The sequence below is a fragment of the Cupressus sempervirens genome, chromosome 7 (assembly GCF_028749045.1).
Source record: "Cupressus sempervirens isolate cs-2001-9-10 chromosome 7, ASM2874904v1, whole genome shotgun sequence".
NCBI lineage: Eukaryota > Viridiplantae > Streptophyta > Pinopsida > Cupressales > Cupressaceae > Cupressus > Cupressus sempervirens.
In genome coordinates this window covers 435,355,101-435,379,172 of record NC_143124.1, presented here as the reverse complement: position 1 = coordinate 435,379,172, position 24,072 = coordinate 435,355,101, and the positions used below count along the sequence as shown (strand labels likewise).

The following is a 24,072-nucleotide window of genomic DNA, read 5'->3' as shown; positions in this document are numbered from 1 at the left end:
GAGAAGTATTCTTTGAGTACTATATTAGTTTCTTTCTTATTTTATTTTAATATGTAGTATATGATCTAATTATCTTGATCTTTTCCTTTGAGTGTGTTCTTGCAGGAAGAGGGAGATTGATATCAGATTCAAAAGGAGTCTGACACTTCTTCAAAAGCAACTTTGGTAAAAGAGCTCAAAAGATTGATGTTCAAAGAGAGTCTGACACATCTGTCTGAAGGAGCGGATAGAGGATATGCTTCAAATGATCTTTGAAAATCTTGATCATATCAGAATTAGAGGTAGCTCTGACTTCATGTAAACTTTTGGTATCATGTGTGTGACTGTTTGATTTAATAGGCCTAACCCCTGTGGACATCATGAGGAAGTGACAACTTCCAAATTATTATCACTTGTGTTTGCAAAATTTATTTAAAGGTGACGATCTTACAATAACTTGATTTTCTATTATGATGGACATCTTACAATGTCTATGCAGATCATGATAGAGTATACTTTGCATGATGGATGTTTATATGGTACGCATTATGAGAATGCGTGTGCACATATCTTATAAACATTTTTTGAGTGCATGGGGAATGTAATGCAAACCATTACATGGAGTACGTGGTGAATATCATGCAACTTGATGTTCAGGAGACCATTGCTCATAGTACTTGGTGAATATCTTGCATTTCAACATTCTGAAGACCATTACTCAAAGAGTATTTGATGAATATCATATATTGTTATTTTGGAGTCTAATACACAAATGTCATATCAAAATGGTGAATATCATATGTTGATATTCTGGAGACCATTACTTATAGTTTTGGTGAATATTATATGTTGATATTTTGAAGGCCAACACTCTTGATATCATATGTGATATCAAAATGGTGGATATCTTTTGATCAAAGATATCTTTAAAATTTGTCATACCTAATATTTGTGTCACAAGGTTCGCTGAATTTTGTGTATGAAGTTTGAAGATCGGTTAACTTATATAAAATAAAAAATATTTGTTCAAGTTCAACGTTAAATTCGTACAACACAAAGTTTTTGTTTTTTTGTATTCAGGATTCAGAAAAAAATCCATTGCTAATTGCTTTGATAAAATAAATGAGCCCATTCAAGATCCAGAATTTGTGATAGAAATGAATAGTTCATGATTTAATTTTGCCCAGAACAATTCTAAGTAGCTTACACGAGAGCCAATTTTGGGCAGTAGGAAAATAGTGAGGGCAAAAATGAAGTACTTCACGGAAAATTTCATCACGCCCTCTGGAAAATTTTTCACCGTATCGTGGACCATATGACGGAAAACTCCGTTGCACTCTACATATGACGGCCCTGAATATCCTTAGCGACCACTTTTGTTAAAACCTTAACATATTATTATTGATATATTACTTTAGACTATCTTTATATTACATAGTTTTTAAATTTATTATTATATATCTAAATTTAATAATGTTGTTTTATTTCTAATAATTCTTTTATAAGAACTTTAACATATTATTGATATATTAATTTTTAAATTTATTATCATCTATCCAAATTTAATAATATTGTATTATTTTTAATAATTTTAATTGAATAAGGAACTTATATTTATATTCATTTACAATTAATATAGTATTATTTTATTTTAATAAATAATACATTTGACTTTAATTTTATAATATAATATAATTTCATATTAGTATTTTAAAATTATTTTGACAACTTAATGGATTTATTATTTATATATTTTTAAAATATTCACAAAAAAAAAAAAAAAAAAATATATATATATATATATATATATATAGAGAGAGAGAGAGAGAATTTAATGTTGAATATTTTTCCCCTTGATGAACTTCATTTGAATTTCATTGTTGTCGAACTTGAACTCGAACCTTGTGACATAGCCTAATATTACCAATGGTGTAATACGCGTCTTGTCTTTATCCTCCCTAACTAAGAGGGAGTGTTGATGTTTTGGTAGGTTTAGTAGGATAAATCTGTGAGATCAAAGAGAAATATATATATATATATATATATATATATAATTAAGTTTGGCATTATATTAATTATATTGATGAATAAACATGTCTCATGAAGGGACATGTCCCTTCTCTTGGTTTATTCCTCATACAAATATAAGAGGATGTTGCCATTTGGAATGTACATACCAGGCATTCTGGTAGTGTTATTACATCTGCAACGATTTGGAAATATCAACAATGACTGTGCAAATGAAATGGGGAAAATGGAAGATCTAGGGCAAGAATGGAACAAGAAATGATTTCTTCTACATTTATATAGATGGTAGACTGAGATCTAAAACTAAATTATGAGATTTTTTCTGGAAATTAGAGATTGGATTCACTTGTGAACCAAATTTTTGTCCCAAATAGCAAGTCAAAGGTGACTAGGAGGATCAAGGGCAACAAAGAGGACATGGGTTAGTCCAATCACCTTTGACCCCACAAATTCTAATGAAATGACCCTTAGACTATAGCTCTTAACTTGACCTTCTTGTAGCTCCTTCTACAGGACGTCACCTCTCTTGTAAAGGGTTGGCTTAGTGACAACTGAGTTTTTTTTTTTCAAAGTTCTGATTTCTATCTGATTGGTATGGATTTGTAAATGCTTTAAATGGGTTATGGAATGGATTCTTAGGTAAATCAATATTGTTTGTATTAAACAATGGAGATGAGAGCTCCTTATATAGATTTGCAAAGATGATGCTTTTAAAACAATCAATCATGAACTAAAGTCAAAAATAGAAACTATCTAATAAATTAAAGACTGACTAAGATGACCATTAAAGAAACCATCTCTTAATGGTCATCGCCTAACTGCTGTCTTTTGGTCACAAATTCTTTAGAACATTTTGCTTCTGCTGAGACCCTCCTTGGATCTGCAAAATGTTAATGACTCACGAAGCCATCCAATCTGATATTGGGTAACAAAGGTATTACTCCCTGTAGCCAAAACATTGAGATGAAACTAGAACCACAATTTTTTCTTAAAAAATTGCCAAATTTTATGAAATCCCATAGACTTGCTCTGAAACCATGTTATGGTAAATCAGTATTGTCATATTAAACAGAGGATATGAAAGCTCCTTATTTAGATTTGCAAAGACGATGTTTCAAAAAGAAACAATTGTATACAAAAGATGAAAATAAACTACCTAATAAACTAAAGATTAGCTGAGAGTACCATTAAAGAAACATTATAGAAATGCCATTGACTCACGCTGATACCATGTTATGGTAAATCAATATTGTTGTATTAGCAAAAGCTCTTTATTTGGATTACAAAGACAGTCTTTTGAAAAAGAAACAATCATGAACTAAAGATAGAAATAGAAACTACTGAATAAACTAAAGACTAACTAAGATGATTATCAAAGAAAAATTATAATATTTTAATAGATTGAAACATCAATTTAATACAAACAATGATATTGCACTTGTTATATCAATTATCAGTAATATGGGACCAAATAAGTCTTCTGATTCAAACACTAACGACAATGCCTACATTTAACTTCATTGATAAATAACAGAAATACAATATTTGCATACCGATTTTCTGTCCCTGTCAATGTGTACACAACAACATAAATATGTCCTTGCCCTTTTCACTTCCAATATTGTATGACATCTGATTGGCAGTATATCAGACCTGTACTGCCTGTCCCAACAGCCTGCAGAATTCTTTAATTCACTGTCAAGGGTTTAGGACTGGTCTGACACCCAATTGTAGTTCAGATGTGCACATTGCTGCTGTAGGCAATTCTGATCATGTATGGCACTCCTCGAGCAGATTTCTTGGCATTTACAGCCCCTCTAGATGTATTTCCAGTCTAGTTAGTGATCTCTATAGTAATCTTAGTGTTGGACAACATCCTTATGCTTCTAAATTTCTTAGCTTATGGAATGAATGTAGACTAAATGGATAGCATCAGTTAGGTCACAAACTCAGCCTTCTATTTCAATAATCAAACCCTTTCTTGGCAACTTCAATTTTTGGAAATAGAAGAAATAGAAATATGAATATACCTTGCAGCTCAAGCACAAATCCTCCTCACTGTATCTTCTAACAGTGAAGAGAATGTTGCCAATAGTGGCATGTTCTGATGGTTAAGTTATTGTGTTGTTGTCCTTGCCATCAAGGTTCGAATCTAATGGGGATGAGGTCCCCTGTTTGTGGTCTCATTGGTTCATATCTCCAGGTTAAAGTGTTTACTTCTCTTTAAAAAAAAACAGTGAAGAGAATGTCAGTGAAGAGTGCTTTTGTCCTCCAAGCCCTCAGAAGAAACTTCTCTAAACAATCTCATCAATTTCATATATTTTCCAAGCTTGTTGAAAGAGAGCTCTCGAATCTCTTTTATAATGTTTTCACAAGAACTCACACACTCACTTTGCCAATGTGGGATAAATAAATATTACACCCTTTTACAACTTATGTCTCTGCTGTGTTATAAAATAAAAGGGACTATTTAATTAGATATTTTCCCCATAATTATATTTTAGTGGTAATAAAGTTAAATGTTTATATCTATTTTTATTACTAACTTTATTAATGCATAATAAATCATATCAATGATAAATAAATCTTTTGTTGATATTAAACATCCACCATTGACATGTCACTGCCACGAGAGGTCCCAATCATGCCCAAGATGACTTACTATAAACAATAGGTATGCCCAAAACTACCTCTAAACACCCTAGAGTGATTTGCAACTAGAATTGCTTAGGCTAGATGGCTTTTAAGTCCCTTGAGGAGAAGTAGGTTAATGACAACATTATGCTTGTTGTAAAGGGGACATTACAATCTGCCCTTCCCAGAATTGCTTGTCCTTAAGCAATTTCAGTTTTGGATGCTGCAAGATTTAATCATTCTCCCACATAGCATCCTTAAATGGCAGGGTCTTCCACTTAACCTAATGTTCCTTGATTATCCTTTTCTGAATTGTCCTCTCCTCAATATCATTGATAGCCTTTAGAAACAATATCTGCCCCCTTCTCCCGCCCTCCCTCCCTCTAGGAGTGGCAACTTTGTTGATGGCACTACATTATGGCCTAAAGCTTTTTTGAGTTTGTAGACATGAAATGCATTATGAGCCTTGTTGCTGGCTAGGAACTCTAGCTTGCAAGCCACCTCCCAATTTGTTGAGTAACTCTAAATGGATCTTAAAGTTGTGGCTTTAGTTTCTTAGCACCACTCTTCTTTAGAGAAGATTGTTTATGGGGCTAGAGTCTTAGATCAACTATATCACCAACCTCAAAGCTGCACTCAACCTTGTACAGATTAAAATATAACTTTTGTTGGTTTTTTGCCCCTTCTTCACTGCCCTCAAGATGTAGTGAATCTCTTGCAACAAATCTTTTTCCTTAGACACCCTAGTGTCCCCAAAGAGTAAATTTGTGAAGTTCAAGGCTTCATACACATACAACATCATAAATGGAGTCATTCTGATAGTTATGTGGTATGTGGTATTGTAGCAATACTCACTCAAATATAACCACGTGATCCAATCCTTCTACTGTCCAGACACATAATTTCGCAAATAGCCCTCTACCCACTTGTTCACTATCTCTATTTGGCCATCGGCATGTGGGTGATACCTAGTGTTGGGAGTGAGCTCCATACCACTCAATCTGAAAAGTTCTTGCCAGAATAGACTTAGGAACTTGTCCTTGTCACTTATAATATTCCAGGGAAACCCATGTAACCTAAAATCTACTTGAAGAACAAGTTAGCCACTTGGGTTGTTGTGTAGGTTGGCTGTGATAGAAAATAAATGTGCAAATTTTGTCAATCTATCGATCACTACATTATATGCAGTACTTAGCCTACACCATGGGTTATTCCATAATGAAGTCCACCGATATACTCTACCATTTTTTATTTGGACTCTGTAAGTACTGAAGTAAACTTGTTGGAAGTGTATCCTCATTCTTATTCTATTGCCATACTGGACATTCCCTGCTGATTTTTGTTTTTCTAGCTTGCAAGGTGGAGTTTCTTTAAAGAAACTCGATTTGGATGTTCAACAATAAACTTCAGTTTTTATTCTTTAATAGGATAATTATGAGTTTTGAGATTGCATAAAGAAAGAGTGATTTTAAAGCCAAAGAAAGAAAGGAAAGATTATTTTCTTGTAAGCAAGTAAAGCAATTGGGCTCTATATATATAAAGTTTCTATAGAAAACTCTATTGTATTCTTGAAGAGAAAGTTTGTTGTTAGGCTGAATAGAAGATCCAACAATTGCAGATTTTCTCCAAATTGGGGTTTCTTGGGTATATTTGTGTTATTGTCTATGTGAATGGATAATGTTATTTTGCTTCTGCTATTAGTTTCAATTAATTAACTCAGAGTATTAGTTATTATAAATTAGATAGAGTTTCTATCTGTGAATTTATTGTGCAATTAATTTGTAGTTGGGTTATGTGAAATTAACATTCCCCAAATCCCTCGATCTGAACCTCTCTTGGATGTGCCTGTATGTCTTGAAAAATCCTAGGTGACCAGCCAATGAAGTATCATGGAATGTTCTTAAAATCACTTCTTTGAGGTGGGAGGTAGACACTAAGTAGATTGTGTTCTTATAGAATATGAGGTCACCAATCTCCATATTCCTATCATCTTGAACTATCCCCTCAATCAACCTTGCTTCCCATGAACCCTTAGACATATTTTGATGCAATTCTTTCTTTCTAGTCAGCTAATATCTCCACTAAAGAGCAAATATGTGGCCTCCGTGAGAAAGTATCTGCCACTACATTTTTATGGACATATTCAATGCCAAAGTCACAGGCCTGCAATTTAGTGATCCAATTTTGCTGCCTATCATTGAGATCCCTCTGGCTCATGAAATACTTAATGTTGTTAAGATCTATTTTAATTAAAAATTTGCCTCCTACCAGATAAGAGATGAATTTGGCCAACACATGCATGATGGCTAACATCTCCTAATCATCAATAGAATAACTCTTCTCCACCCCTCTCAACTTTCTTCTCTCATATCGTATGGGTTGTTTTTCTCGCATTAGAATTGCACCAATCCCATATCTCGAATAATCACAGTATACTCAAATGGTTTGGTGAAATTAGAAAGAGCTAATATTGGGCAAGATGACATCACTTTCTTGAAATGCTCACAACATTGTTGGCTCCCTTCTTCAAAAGATTCTCAATGAAGCTTCTTTTTGGGAAAACTTTTATACAAACCTCGTATAGAAGCTACACAATCTAAGGAATCCCTTCTGCTATGTAAGGTTAGTTGGAATTGGCCATTCAATGATGGTTCTAATCTTCACTAAATTCACCCTCACTCCATTCACACTAATGTTATGTCCAAGGTATGAGTTTTGTCAAGCTGAACTCACATTTTGATTAGTTGGCAAATAGTGACTCATTCTCTAGTATACTAACCTCTTCCAACTGCTACAAGTGCTCCTCTTAGGTCCCACTAAAAACCAAGATGTCATCAAAGAAGACCAATACAAACTTCCGCAACTACCTTTCAAACACCCAATTCATACAATTTTGAAATGTGGTAGGAGCATTGGTAAACCAAATGGAATTACTAAAAACTCAAATTGGTGGTAATGGCATTTGAAATTTGTCTTCTCTATGTTCTTGGCTGCTCCCATCCTGGTCTAGTAGTAACTTGATCGTAAATCAATCTTGGTGAAATAATAGGCTCCTTGCAACTCATCAATAAGCTCATCTATCTTCATTATGGTGTATACCTATTCTTGACAGTTCTTTTGTTCGATGTCCCATAGTTGGTGTACATCCAAATAACTTTATTGTTTTCCTTTACCAAAACTACTTGTGTTTCTTTACCTTAATCACATGCTCAATTCCTCTCCCTAGAGGAGCTCCATAAGGGATGCTATCAAACACCTTAGTATGTCATGAGATTGCCTCCTTTATGTTTGGATGGTAGCTCTTAATATGCTGCTTAGAAACTGTAGGTATAAAAGGCCACTTTTATGCTCATTCCACCTCACCATGTTTGAATAGCCGCTCCATCCTCCGTAGCGTAACAAATTTGAGTCCCCCATCTAATATTCCTTTGAGAACTACTTTGTTTTTCCTAACGTTCAAACCTAAACTCCAATTTTTCTAGACTAAAGATGAACTCCACTAAAGACTCTATCCATGTCATACCAAGAATGACATCATAATCATACATGTCTACCACATAGAAATTAGCTACCATCTCATACTCACCCATCCACATATGAAGCTTAGGAATCATGCAAGTGCCTATGTGAAGCTTAGTCTTCCTGTCTGGAGTCCTCTATTCTTGACAAAGCTTTTAGAGATGAAAAATTGAGTGACTCCTGTGTCTATCAATGAAACAACTAACTGACCCTGTATCACGTCACTTACCTCAAACTTTTTTGCTTGTTTAGTACTTTCGCAATGGTCTTATTCTCACCAGATTCCCCTTCTGAAGTGTTATCTTCATCAGTACTTTTTGAATCAAATTGCTGTTTAGATTTCTTTGATGTTGATGCCTCAATAAGAAAATATTCAATTTGTGTTGCCTTTGCTTTGACAAAGCACTTATGTGAAGGATTCCATGGCTCTTTGCAATGGAAGCGTAGTTTTCTCCTTTTGAGATCATTCAACTACTCACTATCCAAATTGTTTGGATCTTTCTTTTGCTGACTATAATCCTTTTGGAAGTTTCTTGTCTTTATCCTTTTTTGATGGAAAGCCCTTGGACTAAATCTTGTTCTTTGATAATCCCTTGGTTTCTTGTAGGCTTCTTATAGTGTGGAAGGATTGAGGCCCTCGATCCATCCCTTCAATGGATCCTCTAAACCATCCATGAATAAAACATATAGCCTCCTCTCTGAGATATTAGTCACTAGAATTGAAAGCCTCAGAATCTCATTATAAATGGTTTTAACTAAACCCCACTGCCTTAATTGAGCTAGCTCCTCAAAATATAACTACGTGTGACCTGGTGCAATCGTCAAGGGTTATGCAAAAGATTTTCATACCACCACATACACCATCATAAAGAAGAATGTATATGAATGATAGAAGCTAAATATATGCATGAAAGGGGTTCAAGCTAACTTTGCAAAACAAGTTAGAATCACTAAAATGTCAAAAGTATGAACCAAAGGAATTCATCTATACACCATCACATTCTCCATTGCAATCGCAACACTTTAACTAAACTTAATCTAAATGAGGGAATTTAAGAGAACAAGCAAGCACTAAGACACATCAAGTATTCACCAAGCTTCTTAGGTGCTGGATTCGTCCCAAACAGACCAAATTTGGATTCGGACCTGGATTCGTGCTTGGATCTTCAAGAATCCATAGGCAGAATCAAGAATACTGCCCGGATCCTCAAGGATCCAAGCCTCAACTTGAGGATCCAACACGAATCCGTGGCAATACAAGACACAAAAACATAAAATCATGAATTTGAATGTGCTGATTTTCTTTATAATCGTGAAAATAGATCAATGATCAATTATACTAGATTCATAGATGCATACTAGAATCATAGATTCATACTATGAAATGATTTAGTTTTAGAATTATGTATATTCTTCTTATTTTTTAGTATTATATATATATATATTTGACACAGGGACGTGCCCCCCCAAAACTAGGCCCCACCAGAGACAGGGACACACTCGGGATGAGGGGATGGAGTCTTGGCGTTTCAGGTGACGCCACTCAGAGCGCCACCTTAGCCGAAGACGACAAGACGTCTTTGTGGATGCGGGGGGATGCAGGGATTTGTGGATGCAGGGATCTCTCCTGTGGCAACAAGATGGGGGACATTAAAAGAGAATAAAAAAGGCATTATTTTAATATTTTTTTGGTTCCATTTTTGTTACAATGGGATGTGAGGCGCATTCCTTCCTCCTTTGTTCAAAAGCCTTCTATTCTTTATTTTTATTCACATTTGCATTTCTATATCTGAAGACTGATATATATTATAAATTTAAAATTATATAATTTGACACTCTTTCATTTGTTGATGTTCAATGTTCATTGTTTGTCATTTAATCATGAATCATGATGTTCTAGTTCAAAACTTCAATGCAATGTTCAATGTTTAAGTTTTTTACATCTTTATATCTTATATTGTATAATTGTAGTACATCTTTTCATCACTAGCATTTTAAGTACCATATGTATAGTATATGGTACCTTGCTCCCCTCGCCACCCTCTGTCCCCCTGTCTCGAGAACTTGTCCTCTCATCCCACCGTCTCCCCATCTTGTAGGGCGGTGTAACTATGATACACACACACTCACGAATCCTCCACGAATCATCATTGGGAAAAAAATCCTGAATCCATGGATCCGATTCGCGTACCCGAATCCGATTCGTTTCAGGAATCGACAACTAAGCCAAGCTTCAATGAAAACTCTATTATCTTAGTAGCTCATAGCAACAATCTCAAAAAATCCATTTACAAATGAGGAGTCAGGCCTTTATATAGGTCCTCGATTACAACAGATGGCTCGGATGATCACAATAATTGATGGCCCAAATCGTACCACATCAGCCCTAATTAAGGTTAGGGCAAAGAAAAGGAATATACATTAATGCAATAAGGAATCCACTACTATAGTGGGTAATAAATGCCCACTATACATGCACATTCAAGGAGGGGTGCAATAAATGCCCACTAGGGACATCCACTATGCATTAAATGCATCTATCCTTGATTTCCCTGCTTGAAGGAATGGAATCGATCCAACACCGTCTCCAACTCTTCTATATTGATGCTTGGTGTCGACTCTTGCTTGAATTCCAAAACTGCAACTGCTCTTTCCGCCTTTCTCAAACTTTCCTCCCAGTCTGGTAGCAAGTCCTTAGTGGTGTGCATGGTATTCAAGAAGATGGAAAAGTTCTCAAAATCATCTCTGTCAAAAACATTCAACTGAAAGAACTCCTCCAGCTTGACTTTTAAATTATCCATTGTCATTTCATCTTCTACCAATCATTGTGATGGCAAGGATGCAACTGTATTGGACACCCCTTGCCTGATGTTGTCAACCACCCTTTTCCATCAAGTGAATTCCTTGGTGAAGCTCTCAAACATTTCCTTAGCTATTATCACTACACTTACCATCGAAGGAAATCATAGACATCTCCTTCACTGATAACTCAACCATCGATAAATGCTTGCTTTGGGCTCTCCATCAGATTTTGAATATCAAAAATCATTTCATCTTGATAAATATGCTCATCTTCCCATGATTCCTCCATGCACTAGATCCTGGAGAGTATAGCTAATGTCCTAGTATGTATTTGCACCAATTCTTTTGCATGTTTGAATGCTTCCTTCTGAATTCCTTTGACCCAAACCTTTGCACCTTGAGCAGTTTGCTTGATCCTACAAATATCATCAATTGCTTCTGCTAAAACACTTGTCGAAGGGACAAATGATGGACCTTACTTTCTTACTGGATGAGGCAAGTTATTGATGTACTAGTAGAAGGCTTTGATTTCTCTTTTTTGTTTTTGGTATCCTTCTAGCTTCTTCAGTCTGTCTTTCAAAGCTTGAGTAGAGTCATTGAATTCTTTTAAGATTTGCTCCCGGGAGGCACAACCAAGATTGATTTCGGTGACATGATAGTCATCTAGAGCAATCTGATTTTTGCCTCGTCAATAGTATGAGTTGCAATCTGCAAAATTCTAGACCTTGATTATCCTCTGAAAACCTTAGTGAATCTTTTTGTTTTACCTTGCACTTCTGATCGGTTTGATCAGTCCAAAATTTCTTGTAATTCAATTGCCGGATCAACCTCCTTTTGTTGACTCTTTTAAATTCATTGCTTTAACCATTCTAGGATGGGTATACTCTGCTCTCCTGGGATTACCAATTGTTCTTTCCTTTGGATTGCTTGAACGTCGATCTCCTCTTCACCTCCTAGACTATCCACTATCACTTTAAGAGTTGCAACTTCAACATTTGGAATCTGTATTGCCACTGTAGGAGCTTCTTCCTCTTTTGGACCAGCTTCAACCTCCATCACTTCTATCTCTAAGATTGCAGCGAGACTTTCCTTGTAGCTATATCTTGATCTCTTCTTCTCCCTTGCACAAATTTTTCGTAGGCATTTATACTCAGCCTGTCATATACTAGCTTAGCCAAATTTTCTTCTCACTGAAATCTCCTTATGCTCGTCTCTACTTCCTACCTTTCAAATGTTTCCATCTCCTGAACATTGGGAGTGTGACTTGGAGAGGAGGAAGCATTTCTAGATTTCTGCTTCTTCTGTTAAGGCTCTTGGACATTTGTCCCACTCATGTGGATGCTTTTCTCGAGCTGCCTCTTTCCCTTTCTTGGTTCCTACATCTTCTAAACGAGTTCCTCTTTCTTCAACAGTTCCTTCAGATATTTGGCCCGGTCTTTCGTGCTTGAGTAGTTGGTGACCAATCAATCTATACACGAATCTATTTGTTGTTGCAACTAGTTTTTCAAGCTTTCGCTCAATCCATCACTTTGTAAAATCCAAGATTGGCTTTGAAAGGGTTTCCAAATCTATAACTTCTTACTTTTACCAACCATATGTTTGAACTGTCATTTTTGGATTGAATCCTTTTCGCATCACATTTGGATCCTCCTCCATCTGATCAGGAACTTGGAATATGTTGCATGCTTTAATAATGCTCAATGGAAACCTTGAATGCATCCTCTTTCTAATCTCATGCTCATCTGCAACGTTTGCCCAAAAATCTTCAGGTGAACTTTATGTTGGTAATTTGATCCCGCTAGTGATGTGATATTGTTGTAGGGATCAAAATTATACCATTTTGGATAAAGTGGAAGACGGAAAAAGTAGAGCTCATTTGATGATCTCTTTGTTGCCTTCAGACATGGGCATGTCAGTTTTTTCTTCTCCAATGGGAATTGGGAACTACAATCCCAACTTCTTCTTCCCCTTTTGAATCTTGTCATAGACTATGAGTTGCTGCATGAGTTCCAACAAGACCATCTTATCTGTTGGGTACTTCGGAAGTTTGTACGGCTTCATGGAGAATCCGTGAACTCGGATGTATGAAAAGGTGAGAAATTGGATGAACCAAGCTCCATATTCTTCTACCAACCTTTTTGCACCAATTGATAATTTCATACGCAACTTCTTTTGTAGGGTCCTCACTATGTGCATGGCTAAGGCATCATTAACCCTTACATAATCATCCCTGGAATATAAATGCAATTCCAGGTAACATTCATGAACTTTCAAGTGTTGGGCTTCACTCCCAATTGGTCCTTTGCATCTCGACCCATCATAATTCATCTTGCGTGCTAGCATATAGATTATGTAAAAGCTCATGTAGAAATTTCTTGTGTGCTCTAGATTCATTAATTTTTCATTTAGGTTGTCACTTATGAGCCCAACCCAATCTATCTTGTCACCTTTTGGCACCTGCTCAAGAAAGTATGACATCCAAGATTCAAATTTGTAGGAATGAGGTATGCCAAAAATGCAACTAAGCATCATGATCATGTCTCTCTACTCTCGCTATAAGTCAAGCCATACTAGTTCCTTAGAAATCTTGGAATGATGTGATCTATTCTTTTTCATCCATCTCTTGTTGATTATCTCTTCACAAATATAAATTCCAGCAATGTAGATCCTGAGTGTTTGCTCCTGTGTTTTTGTCACCATTCTCGGGTGTGAAGGAATCCCAAATGCTTTTGATATGAGTGTCGGAGAAAAATTTGCAAGAATATTTTGTTCTGAATCCTTGATTGTTCTATCCTTAGGACTATAGTGTTGGGCACATTCCACGATCAACTTTGGATGTTGAAAGGGAGGAGAGAAACTGGCCACAACCACAATTCCACTTCTCACGATTCTAGTAGCTAGGTGCATAGGATGATGGTCATTATATCCAAACATTCTCCAATTGAACTCTTTCAAATTGAGGCCACTAAGGCTTGTATCTCCAATTTCAGCCCACTTCGACATGATTTTGGATTCGGGGTAGAATCCTCTCCTTTCATTCTTTATTAACTGTCCTTGTGTTTCTCCTGTTCCTCGGGGTTTTGCCATTCTTCTTACCTACAAAACATAAAATGTTCATATGTAAGAATATGGAAAAGCACTAAAAGAAGGAATAATTCCTTCTAAAGATGAAGATTTTGGAATTTGGTCAAGATTTCCAAACTTTTTTGCCCAGGATTCACAAAGATTTCTCCAACTCACTTAAAAAGTTCCTTTTTGATGAAGTTTGGAATCCTCCTTCACAAATTCGAAGAAAACTCCTCTCTCCTCAACGATCTCAAAAATTTCCTCTAAATTTATCTTTTCCAAACTCTCTAAATTTTTCTCTTAATTCGTTCTTGTCTTTGTGGGTGTGAGAGAGAATGAAATGGTTTGATTATATAAGCCATCGCTTTGAAAAAGCTGCCATTAAAGTTGTAGACTAGTATTAGGCAATTGCTTTACTTGGCCACCAAGAATCCCGTTTTTGTACCATTTGTCGCTTTTTTCCTTGTTTTTGAAAAAGTTGCCATTTTGATGCTTTTAGCTTCATGTTTAAGCTAAGTCCTCATTTATCTTTTTTTAAAAAATTTAGTAATTAAATATTAATTAAAAATCAATTTTCATGACTTAATGTACTTCTTTTCCATCCATGAAGAATCTTTGCAAATTTTTGCTTTTTCAAAATTTGCCTTCTTGAGATCTACAGACTTGTGTGTCCATGAGATTTTATTTTTTCAAAATTTTCAAAATTTTAATTTTTTTGGATTTTCAAGAATCTTTCGCTGTTAGGAATTTTCAGATTTTCCAAGTTTTGGATTATTTTCAAATTTCTCAAAATTTTCCAACCTTATCCAATTCTTTGGAATTTTTTCATATTTTCAAATTTTTTTCCAAATTTCAAAATTCCTCTAGGATTTTTCCAAAATTTTCAAATTTTTAACTTTTTCAAAACTTTTCTCATTTGGATTCCGAAATTCTCACTCTTTGGAATTTTCACAACATTTTGGAGTTTCAGGATTTCCAAATTTTTCAAATTTTTTGGCGTTCGGATTTTCAAAATTTTCAAGGTTTTTGGATTTTCAATTTTTTCGAAATTTTTACAAATCTTTGGGATTTTTTCAACTTTTCCCTTTCACCCTTTGGATTTTCACGATTCCAAATTTCTCAAATTTTCTCATCTTTTTGCGCCCAACAGTTTGGAAGAGGTGGGAAATTTCATTGTCAATAATTTTACTATCATGGAAAATCCATGAGATGCATTGGAATGTGCGTGAGGCAAAATAGGGGGTGTATTTCAAAAGATGTCCCAAATTTTTTCCCTTTGGGCATAAAAATGTGCTTTAAAAAAGGTGGAGGACAATATTATAAAGGTTTAAGGATTCCTCTCCAAGGAACAAAAAACAAATCCATGAAGCATGTGGAAATGCGCTTTGCAAACATAGAAGGGCTTGATTTTGGGTGGTCATGGATTTTTTTTCATGCTAGACAAAATTTGCGACGGGCTTGAAATTGCGCTCCAAGAATAGCGGAGTGCGGCTTTGAGTGAGTGAAAGCTTCTGTTCTCCCGGACAAAATCCCCAACCATAGAAAAAGCATGCTCCACAGAATGCGGAGAGTGCAAGGTAGGGAATTCTAGTATGGAAATTTTGTCTTTGACCATTCCGTAGCCAGTGTTGACATGCACTTCGCTAAATTTGGGAATCCACTGTGGATTTCCCTTAGGCTATGCTTTGCCATCAAGCAAACGACATAATGTTGACAAGGGGAACTATATGGTGGACCACTGCTAAAATTTACATTCTGCAAAGAGGGGTCCCATACACGGGTGATGGCGACGAAAGGTTACAACACCTTTTATACTTGTGTGACGAGAACAAAGAATCCATCTCTAACCCGACTTACCAAATGCAAGTCACACTTGTCTTATTATTATTATAATTATTTATTAATGTTTGGTGTGTGTGTGCATATATATATTTATTTGATAATATTAGATATATGTTTAATAATATATTTCAATTAATATTATGATAATATAATTATATATGATATTTGATATTTTGAATTCACTAACATATTATAGATATATAATAGTATAATTATTATAATATCATATCTGATATATTTATATATTGTTGATATATATGTTATTATATATTGGTTACTATTATTATATTAATAAATTATAATAGATTGTACTATATCATCATTTTAATTTGTTTATTAAATTTTTTAATTATTATTTAATATTAAATCCTATTCTAGAATTTGGGACGTCATAGTCTGCCCTTCCCAAAAATTGTTTGTCCTTGAGCAATGCTGATTTAACACAATTTTTTCAATTTGAGTGGTTTCTCCTATATAATTTGAGTATATCTTTTTAACATTTATGATCTCTGGTATAGATTCATAGCTTTTATTCATTCTAGCTTGTTTTCATATTCTAGATCAGAAAAATTATAGAGCCAACATGGAGCATATACAATGAAAGTAAAAAGTATACACTTGGACATAAAGCATACGTGGAATCTACACATTAATGCATCAGGACATGAAGTGTACACAAATGCATGAAGACACAAAGCATACACGAAGTATACACATTAGTGCATGAAGATATGAGGTATACAAAGTAGACATATACAAGCATACACACAAAACACAGAGAAGACACATCAATATCTGTATACATAGTTTAGTTGGTTCATAGAGGTAGGAGATGGTTTTTGGATTTTAGAATCCTACTAATAGAATCCCTTAGGGAGGAATAGGATAAGGAGAAATGTGGAGGTTCTCTTCATGTCACTAACCTAGGTTAAAGAGCAGAAGCTCTCCCGCTTGGCCCCAATGCCGCATGAGTTTTGTGTACCTAGCAGAATCTTTGAACATTCTCCGTCACTCTACCTTACTCATCTCTTGTGGTTATGTATTCTCACAATAATTCTTCCTTGTAGATTATTCTTCACAATAGTGCATTTGTATGATGTGACCTATGCCCATTGTACTGCAATCCTTATCTAATGCCTTTGTACGATGTAACATTAGTCCATTCCACCGCAGGTCTTACCTACTTTGGAAGGTACTAATCTAATAAGTACTCTAGATTTCATGTCTAAATATTGCAGACTGGAGAGTATTTATAATTTTATATAAATAATGTGCAATTCATATAACCGACTTAGGGTTGTAGCATATATTGTAGCACTTATATCTGTATGTCCCAAGCATACATCTATATTGGATAAGATTAAGTAATTATCCGATATTTATATTAATAATCTGCACGTACGTGCACACACAATTTTTATTTTGTTATTATTGACAAATTATATATAAATTATGAATAAATGTATATAAAATACAGCATAATATTAATAATAATGTAGCTGATACAATAATTAATGTGAATGAGTATAATTCTTATTGCATTCACAATACCATGACATAACCCTTATTTCAATCTCCTTATATATCTAAGCATCTTAAATAACCTGACTTAATTATAGGTATGACTTGGTGCATACATGGTGGTATTTCCACCTAATTAACAGTGATAGGAATACATACATTCCAAAAAAAAGGAACACATATAGTTCTGTATCTTTTTCCCAATTTCTATTTGCTTAGCATGATTCACTTCTTTCGATGTCTCCTTGGTGACTCCATTCGATACAAGTTCTGCTGGGTGTTTGGTTCTGTCTTTACCATACACTATATTCTTCTTTTAATCCTTGCCGACTGCTCAATGTATGTCACCTGCCCTCTGCTATTCCTGATCGATGACACCTTTTATACTTGTGTGAAGAGAAGGGAGAGGGGAACTTCCAAAAGGTTGTGGCTGTTCATCTCCAACATGAGTCACACTTGTATTACTATTATTCAGTGTGTTTACAATATATTTTAATTATAATATATGCTATATAGATTCTCGGGATTATATTTATATCTAGTAATATTTGGTGTGTGTGTAAAATTTGATATATATTCAATAATATATATCAGTTTATATTATGATAATATAATTATTTATGATATTTGATATTTTGAATTTACTTCTTTATTTTAGATTTATAATAGTATAATTATTATATTATCTGGTATATTTCTATATTGTGATAATATATTGCTAACTATTGATAAATAATATATTATTATATATTGGTAATTATATTATATTTATGATAGATTATATTATATCATTATTTTTATTTGTTTATTAATTTATTCTTATTTTATTAATTATTAAATCCTATTCTAGAAATGGGGACAACACACTCTACTCGAGCATTCTCTTGTTTGGTAGCATAATCTTCATCTTATCTTGGTTTCAGAGTTTTAAAGCCCCATAAACTGGGCAGAAAATGGCACCATCTTGGACTTGGAGCCCCAATATCTGATCAGAAACTAGGTCCCTCTTGGACTCCATACCAACTTCAACTTCAAAATCTTGCAAAGTGTCAAAACCCTTCTTGCATTGCGCAAACTTCCTTTCATTTTCAAATTCCCATTCCATTATTGAGGCCTTACATCAAATTTCATACTTGTTTTGAGCTTGGGAGCCCCAACTTTGGGGTGGGAATCCTCATGCCTTTGGGCTTGGAGCCCCAAATATTCACAGTATTACTGGGTGTACATTCTAACATTCAAATCAGAACACCCCTTGCTTGAAATTTGCGCAAGTATCAGTTGGAGTCTTGACAAATGCTTAAAATTTCACACAATGATCAGATTTTACATTTGCCTTCAGACATTTCATCAATGTGCAAATCTGATTTCCAACTGTGCCTTGGAATTTTTATTGAAATGTAGTTGGGTATTCAACATTTTGCTGGATGCTCATCAAACTCGGGGCAGAAAGTTGGCTGTTCTTGGGCTTATGCATAGGATTTGGCCTCAAGATTTCTCAGGGTATTGGAAATTTGATATATAACAATCAGACTTCACCCTTGCTTTCTTTGACTATCATCAATACGCAATCCAATTCATACATTTGCCCAAGCTTTCCACCTTAATTTTGTATCAAAATTCAACCAAGTTGAATCATGACATGCCACTAAGACCCTGACCTGCAACTAAGACTGACTTACATCTTAAACTTGCCCAATCTTTCTACCTTATTGACACTCAAGACTCGAAAATGTTGCCATACTACAACTAAAACTAACAAACAACTAACTGCTAAAGCGAAAAAGGGGGTCCCCATTTGCAGTGGGGCGATGGTGTGAAATGGTCGCATCACAGGCCCAAAAATTAGATATCTTGTAAATTAATGGTTTGAGCACAGAATTAATAATGGCAGTTGAATCTATGCATATGCTGTTGAAATCATTCCATCTATTATAATTTATCATGTCTGCCTTGTGAGTTTGTGATTTTTGAAGTTCAATGATAGCGTTGGGCTTTGTACTGATGTTGTTTGTTCATCTTGATCTAAGTGGGGCAGCTTTACATTAAGTTTAGCTAGTCCTTGGAAGTATATGTTGTCATGAGTTGAAGTTGTTCACAAGTTGGAACTCAACATCTGGTTGCAGGAATTGGCCACCATGAAACCCAAAATCAACCTGGAGAGTGCATTATTAGCCAGTATATCTAATTTTTTTATTACTAAGTACAAATCTAGCTTGTTGGAACAACAAAAGCTAGTTACTGTATGACCCTTGTTTCTATACGAAGTGCTCTTAACTTGTCAAAAAGCTATGAAAATAGAACACTAGTAAATATTCTGGTGCAGTTCTAGTTGCATAACTTCAATTTATCTGAAGTAATAATCATACTGAACTCATAAGATTGTAGGAATGTACAAACATAAGCTCTTGGTCTATGTAAAAGATCAGATATCTGCCTTTTATCAAATGCCAAATGATTTAATGATTTATAATACCACTTTACCATCTAACTTGTATACTAATACAATACATTTTTTGTTGTTGTTAAGATATTAAGTTCTACTGATTCTTTTTGATTACCTTATTTTTCAAAATCTTGAGGCTGGCTAAAGGGCATATTCTACCACACTTCATATATGATATGTGGAATCTACTGTTCTTTCATACAACTTTTGAATATTATTCTTATTTTGCCATTGCAGTGATATTGGTGTCATTGCTAAATTTGAAAGTGTTGACTCTCTGAAGTGTCTTGGTGAGATCATTCGGTCTTCGGATGGAGCCATGGTTGCAAGAGGGGATCTTGGTGCACAGATTCCTCTTGAACAGGTTCCCTCTGTTCAGCAGCAAATAGTTCAGTTATGCAGACAGTTAAACAAGCCGGTTATTGTTGCATCACAGCTACTAGAGTCAATGATAGAATATCCTACACCGACAAGAGCCGAGGTTATCTTTTCAAATATTCTCTCCATTATTTGTTTGTGGGGAAGATTAAAATTAAACTATTTTAATATTTGAAGGAATAAGAAAATTATTATGACATTTCATTAATTTTTACAGTTTTACTAGTTTATACAAGTTACTGTAGTGGTTTCCTAAGCTTCTTGAAGAAATTTTAAAATCTCTTTCAACTAGAAATGATTGTAATCAGTGTCTATCAAGAGAATGGGTCATTAGTTATCTTCCAGTGTGTTTCAGGGATGTTGATGGCAGTCTGGGTGGGGGGAGTTTTTCGGGAACAATGAGGCAACAACAGTATATATGGAATACCAAGATTTCTATAAGTCCAACTAAAAATGACATCAAAATCAAGACAGTGAAAGCAGTATATATAATTGAGACAGTGACAGAAACAAAATTATAAATATCCAAAAATTAAGATTGGGACTAGTGACAATGGTATAGCAGCAATAATTACATCATGATTCAGATTTAGAGGTATCAAGTAAGTTTATATTACTGACAGTCAAAGCAGTATAGCTCCCTTAAGAAGCCACAACTCATAACTATAAATTAATATTATCAATATAATCAACAAATATCAATAAATCAGTTGTACGGTAGTCAATACTCAAGTCAATTTTACTGTCAACGGGTATCTACATACCCTAGTAACTCAGGTATACCTGCAGTGGTACAATCTATCAAAAAATGTATAGTCATAAGTACCTTCAATTGATACAAAATGACAGCCAATGAGTAGCTTACAGTAATATAAAATATTAGTTACTACTAAGTTGATGTAATGTAGTCTGTAAATCAGTTTCTTCTGTAAATCTAAGGAATTTTTATTATGTTACACATGCAAAATATTTATTTTCAATTGGGGAAGCTTGGACGTGTCTTGGACAGTTGAGACATCCAAACATCCCCCACCATATTGGGGATGTCATAAACCGTTTTGGGAATGTTTTGCCTTTCTGGAAAAAATTGGGTATAGCTAGTGGACACCCCTGTTTGCCTCACTGTCTCCAAAGCATGTAGTAGGATGGGAATGCCAATTTTAAGGCAGGAGACCAGCGTTGTTGAACACAGGTAACTACTGAAAAAAAAGAGCAAACTTACCATTCTTTGATATTTTATTTATGGTAGGAAGAATCACTTAGAATAATTTCAATTTCTATGAATGGAAGATTGTGCGTTCTGACCACCATTTTCCACTACAGCTTGTATAACACTGTCAACAGGCATGCCACAGAGACCTAATACTATTTTTCATTTGTTATCAATAATCTACGTTACCACTCTGGGCTTGGGTTTGTTAGTACAAAAAACATGTAAAAACTATATATATACAGCTTACAAGTATGAATTGAGATCCGAGTGTCACATAGTATCATAAAAACAACAAAAACACCTTAAACTTGTAATCATATTAACATCAAAATATCAAAATAATAATATTGAGTTCAGGTATCATTGTTACAACTTTGAATGATTGGAACTTACCGAGTTTCAATCATCTAATGGATTATCTTCTTCTTCTTCTTCATCAATGGCATTACTTGATTCACAAACAGTGTCGATGCCAATGGGATCAGCCGTACCTATAACATTCTCCCTTTACAAGTCCTCAAATGCCTATTATTTTTTCAGTGTACAGAGAGCTTGTTTGCTTGTAATTAACATCCTACTTGGAAAGTGTTAAAAAAGTAGCATGCAACCCATTTCACCTATTGAAGATTTTGTTTAATGTAAAATTATACTTGATCACTATAAAGAGATTGCAATTAATCAGACATGGGTCATCAAGAGCAGTTGGGTATAAAAATTTCACAGGAAGAAATCTTGAGGGCTAGTTTAAACTTTAATTTGATGTAATAAATTTCTGATCTTCAGCGAATTTTGTTTTGTAATAATTGTTTCCTGCACTAAATTATAGAATGTTATTCAGTGAAAATGTACGTGGTTCATGCTTGGTCGGCCTGGGGCTGCCCTAGTTTTATCCTGATTTGACATGTGTTTGGCTCAGACAAACCAGCCTGCCTGGGTTCAAACCCTGGCCGAACCCACAGGCAAACCAGACTTGAGGTTGGACCTGGTTTGAACTGGATCGGTACCATGGTCCCAGGCAGGCTAACCAGACTTCCTAGTCAATAATCAATACTAAGCAGAGATTTTTTTGTCTTATTTCATAGGATTAAATCTCAACATCAGAATATTCAAATAACATATTTACTTATTCCAGTGGTTAGGCTTCTAATAGTCTGGATTTAGCACAGGTTGCTGATGTGTCTGAAGCAGTAAAACAACGTGCGGATGCTTTAATGCTTTCTGGTGAGAGTGCTATGGGTCAATATCCAGAGAAAGCTTTGGCTGTTCTAAGAACTGTGAGCCTACGTTTTGAACGGTGGTGGCGTGAAGAGAAGAAATATGAATCAATGAACCTTCCAGATATTGCATCATCCTTTAAAGATGGTGTCTCAGAGGAGATATGTAATTCTGCTGCTAAATTGGGTAAGGTTGATAGTTACTGTTTCAAGTATTTAATAATATAATATTTATGTCGATTTGATTTATATAGCAGTATGATTATTAGCGAAATGTTGATAGGAAGGAAGCTAACTGGAAATCAGGAGCAGATACATTATCTTATCCACGTGGGAATTAATTTTTCTATTTGTCTCTGTTTTTAGCAAACAAGCTGGAAGTGGATGCTATTTTTGTATACACAAAAACAGGACATATGGCAACACTTCTATCACGATGTCGTCCCGATTGTCCAATTTTTGCCTTCACTAGTTCAACTACTATAAGGCGGCGGTTGAACCTTCAGTGGGGGCTTATTCCCTTTAGACTGAATTTTTCAGAGGACATGGAAAGCAACCTAAACCGTACCTTTGTCTTGCTTAAAGCGAGAGGTATGATTAAACCAGGTGATCTGGTGATTGCTGTTTCAGATATGCTGCAGTCCATTCAGGTCATGAATGTTCCACAGTAGGATTGCTTTGTTCTCTCTTGACTTCTTGCTTCTTCTTGGGAGTCATGTTGCTAATTAAGGAGGGAGCATTTTGTTGCTGAGGAAAATTTAGTTTAGTGGCTTCAAGGGTAGTTAGTAATAGGTATTCTGAACAGAAGTAAAATGTGAGAGGACTTACATTGTTATGTTAAAATAGGCATGAGCTGCTGCATTTATTCAAGAATAATACATGTATTTATTGTAGAACTTTTGTTTGCATCATAATAACAAAGAGTTCAGATCCTTGCATGTATAATAGTATCTCGTATGACTAGGCAAGTTTACAATATTCAAAGAAGCCCAAAGATTGATTCATAAGACACTGATTTTAAGATCATTAACAGAATAAAATCATAATCAGAATAAGGTTACTTTGCAGTAATTAAATTGCCAGGGTGCATGGGCTTTGCTTAAATTGAAAATTGCAAAAGAATATTTTGAATGATTTGGGGTTCAGTACTTCCCTTTATTAATTGTGAACGAATCCGCATTTATAGGGTACAATAAAAATATTGTAGCATCTTCCAGGGAGCAAGAGTGATCATAAATGTTAGGACTCTTGTAATTGTTTCTGTAAACAGCAGAATCAATGATCGTTTATAATTTCACCAAATGTCATTGAAGGTGGAGAATGGAAAATACTCTTGGCTGTTTACCAGTATCTACGTCACTGTTTTATAAGGAAACCGATGCCAATAATGTGCAAGTAGGATAGAATTGCTTCTCTGAGTAAAGAATGTTGCT

General features: G+C 34.9%; 1 protein-coding gene across 1 annotated transcript in view; it reads left to right on the top strand.

Annotated features, from left to right (window-relative positions):
* LOC149547429 (pyruvate kinase isozyme A, chloroplastic-like) overlaps nt 1–23,584 on the top strand; it is a 67,143-nt gene extending 43,559 nt beyond the window's left edge. Inside the window, exons 5-7 of the mRNA XM_089791636.1 lie at nt 20,072–20,315; nt 22,592–22,826; nt 23,006–23,584. Of these exons, the coding sequence (XP_089647762.1) occupies nt 20,072–20,315; nt 22,592–22,826; nt 23,006–23,310 (784 nt within the window). The 3' untranslated portion in view covers nt 23,311–23,584. The remainder of the gene's footprint in view (nt 1–20,071; nt 20,316–22,591; nt 22,827–23,005) is intronic.
* Nucleotides 23,585–24,072: the final 488 nt, after the last annotated feature.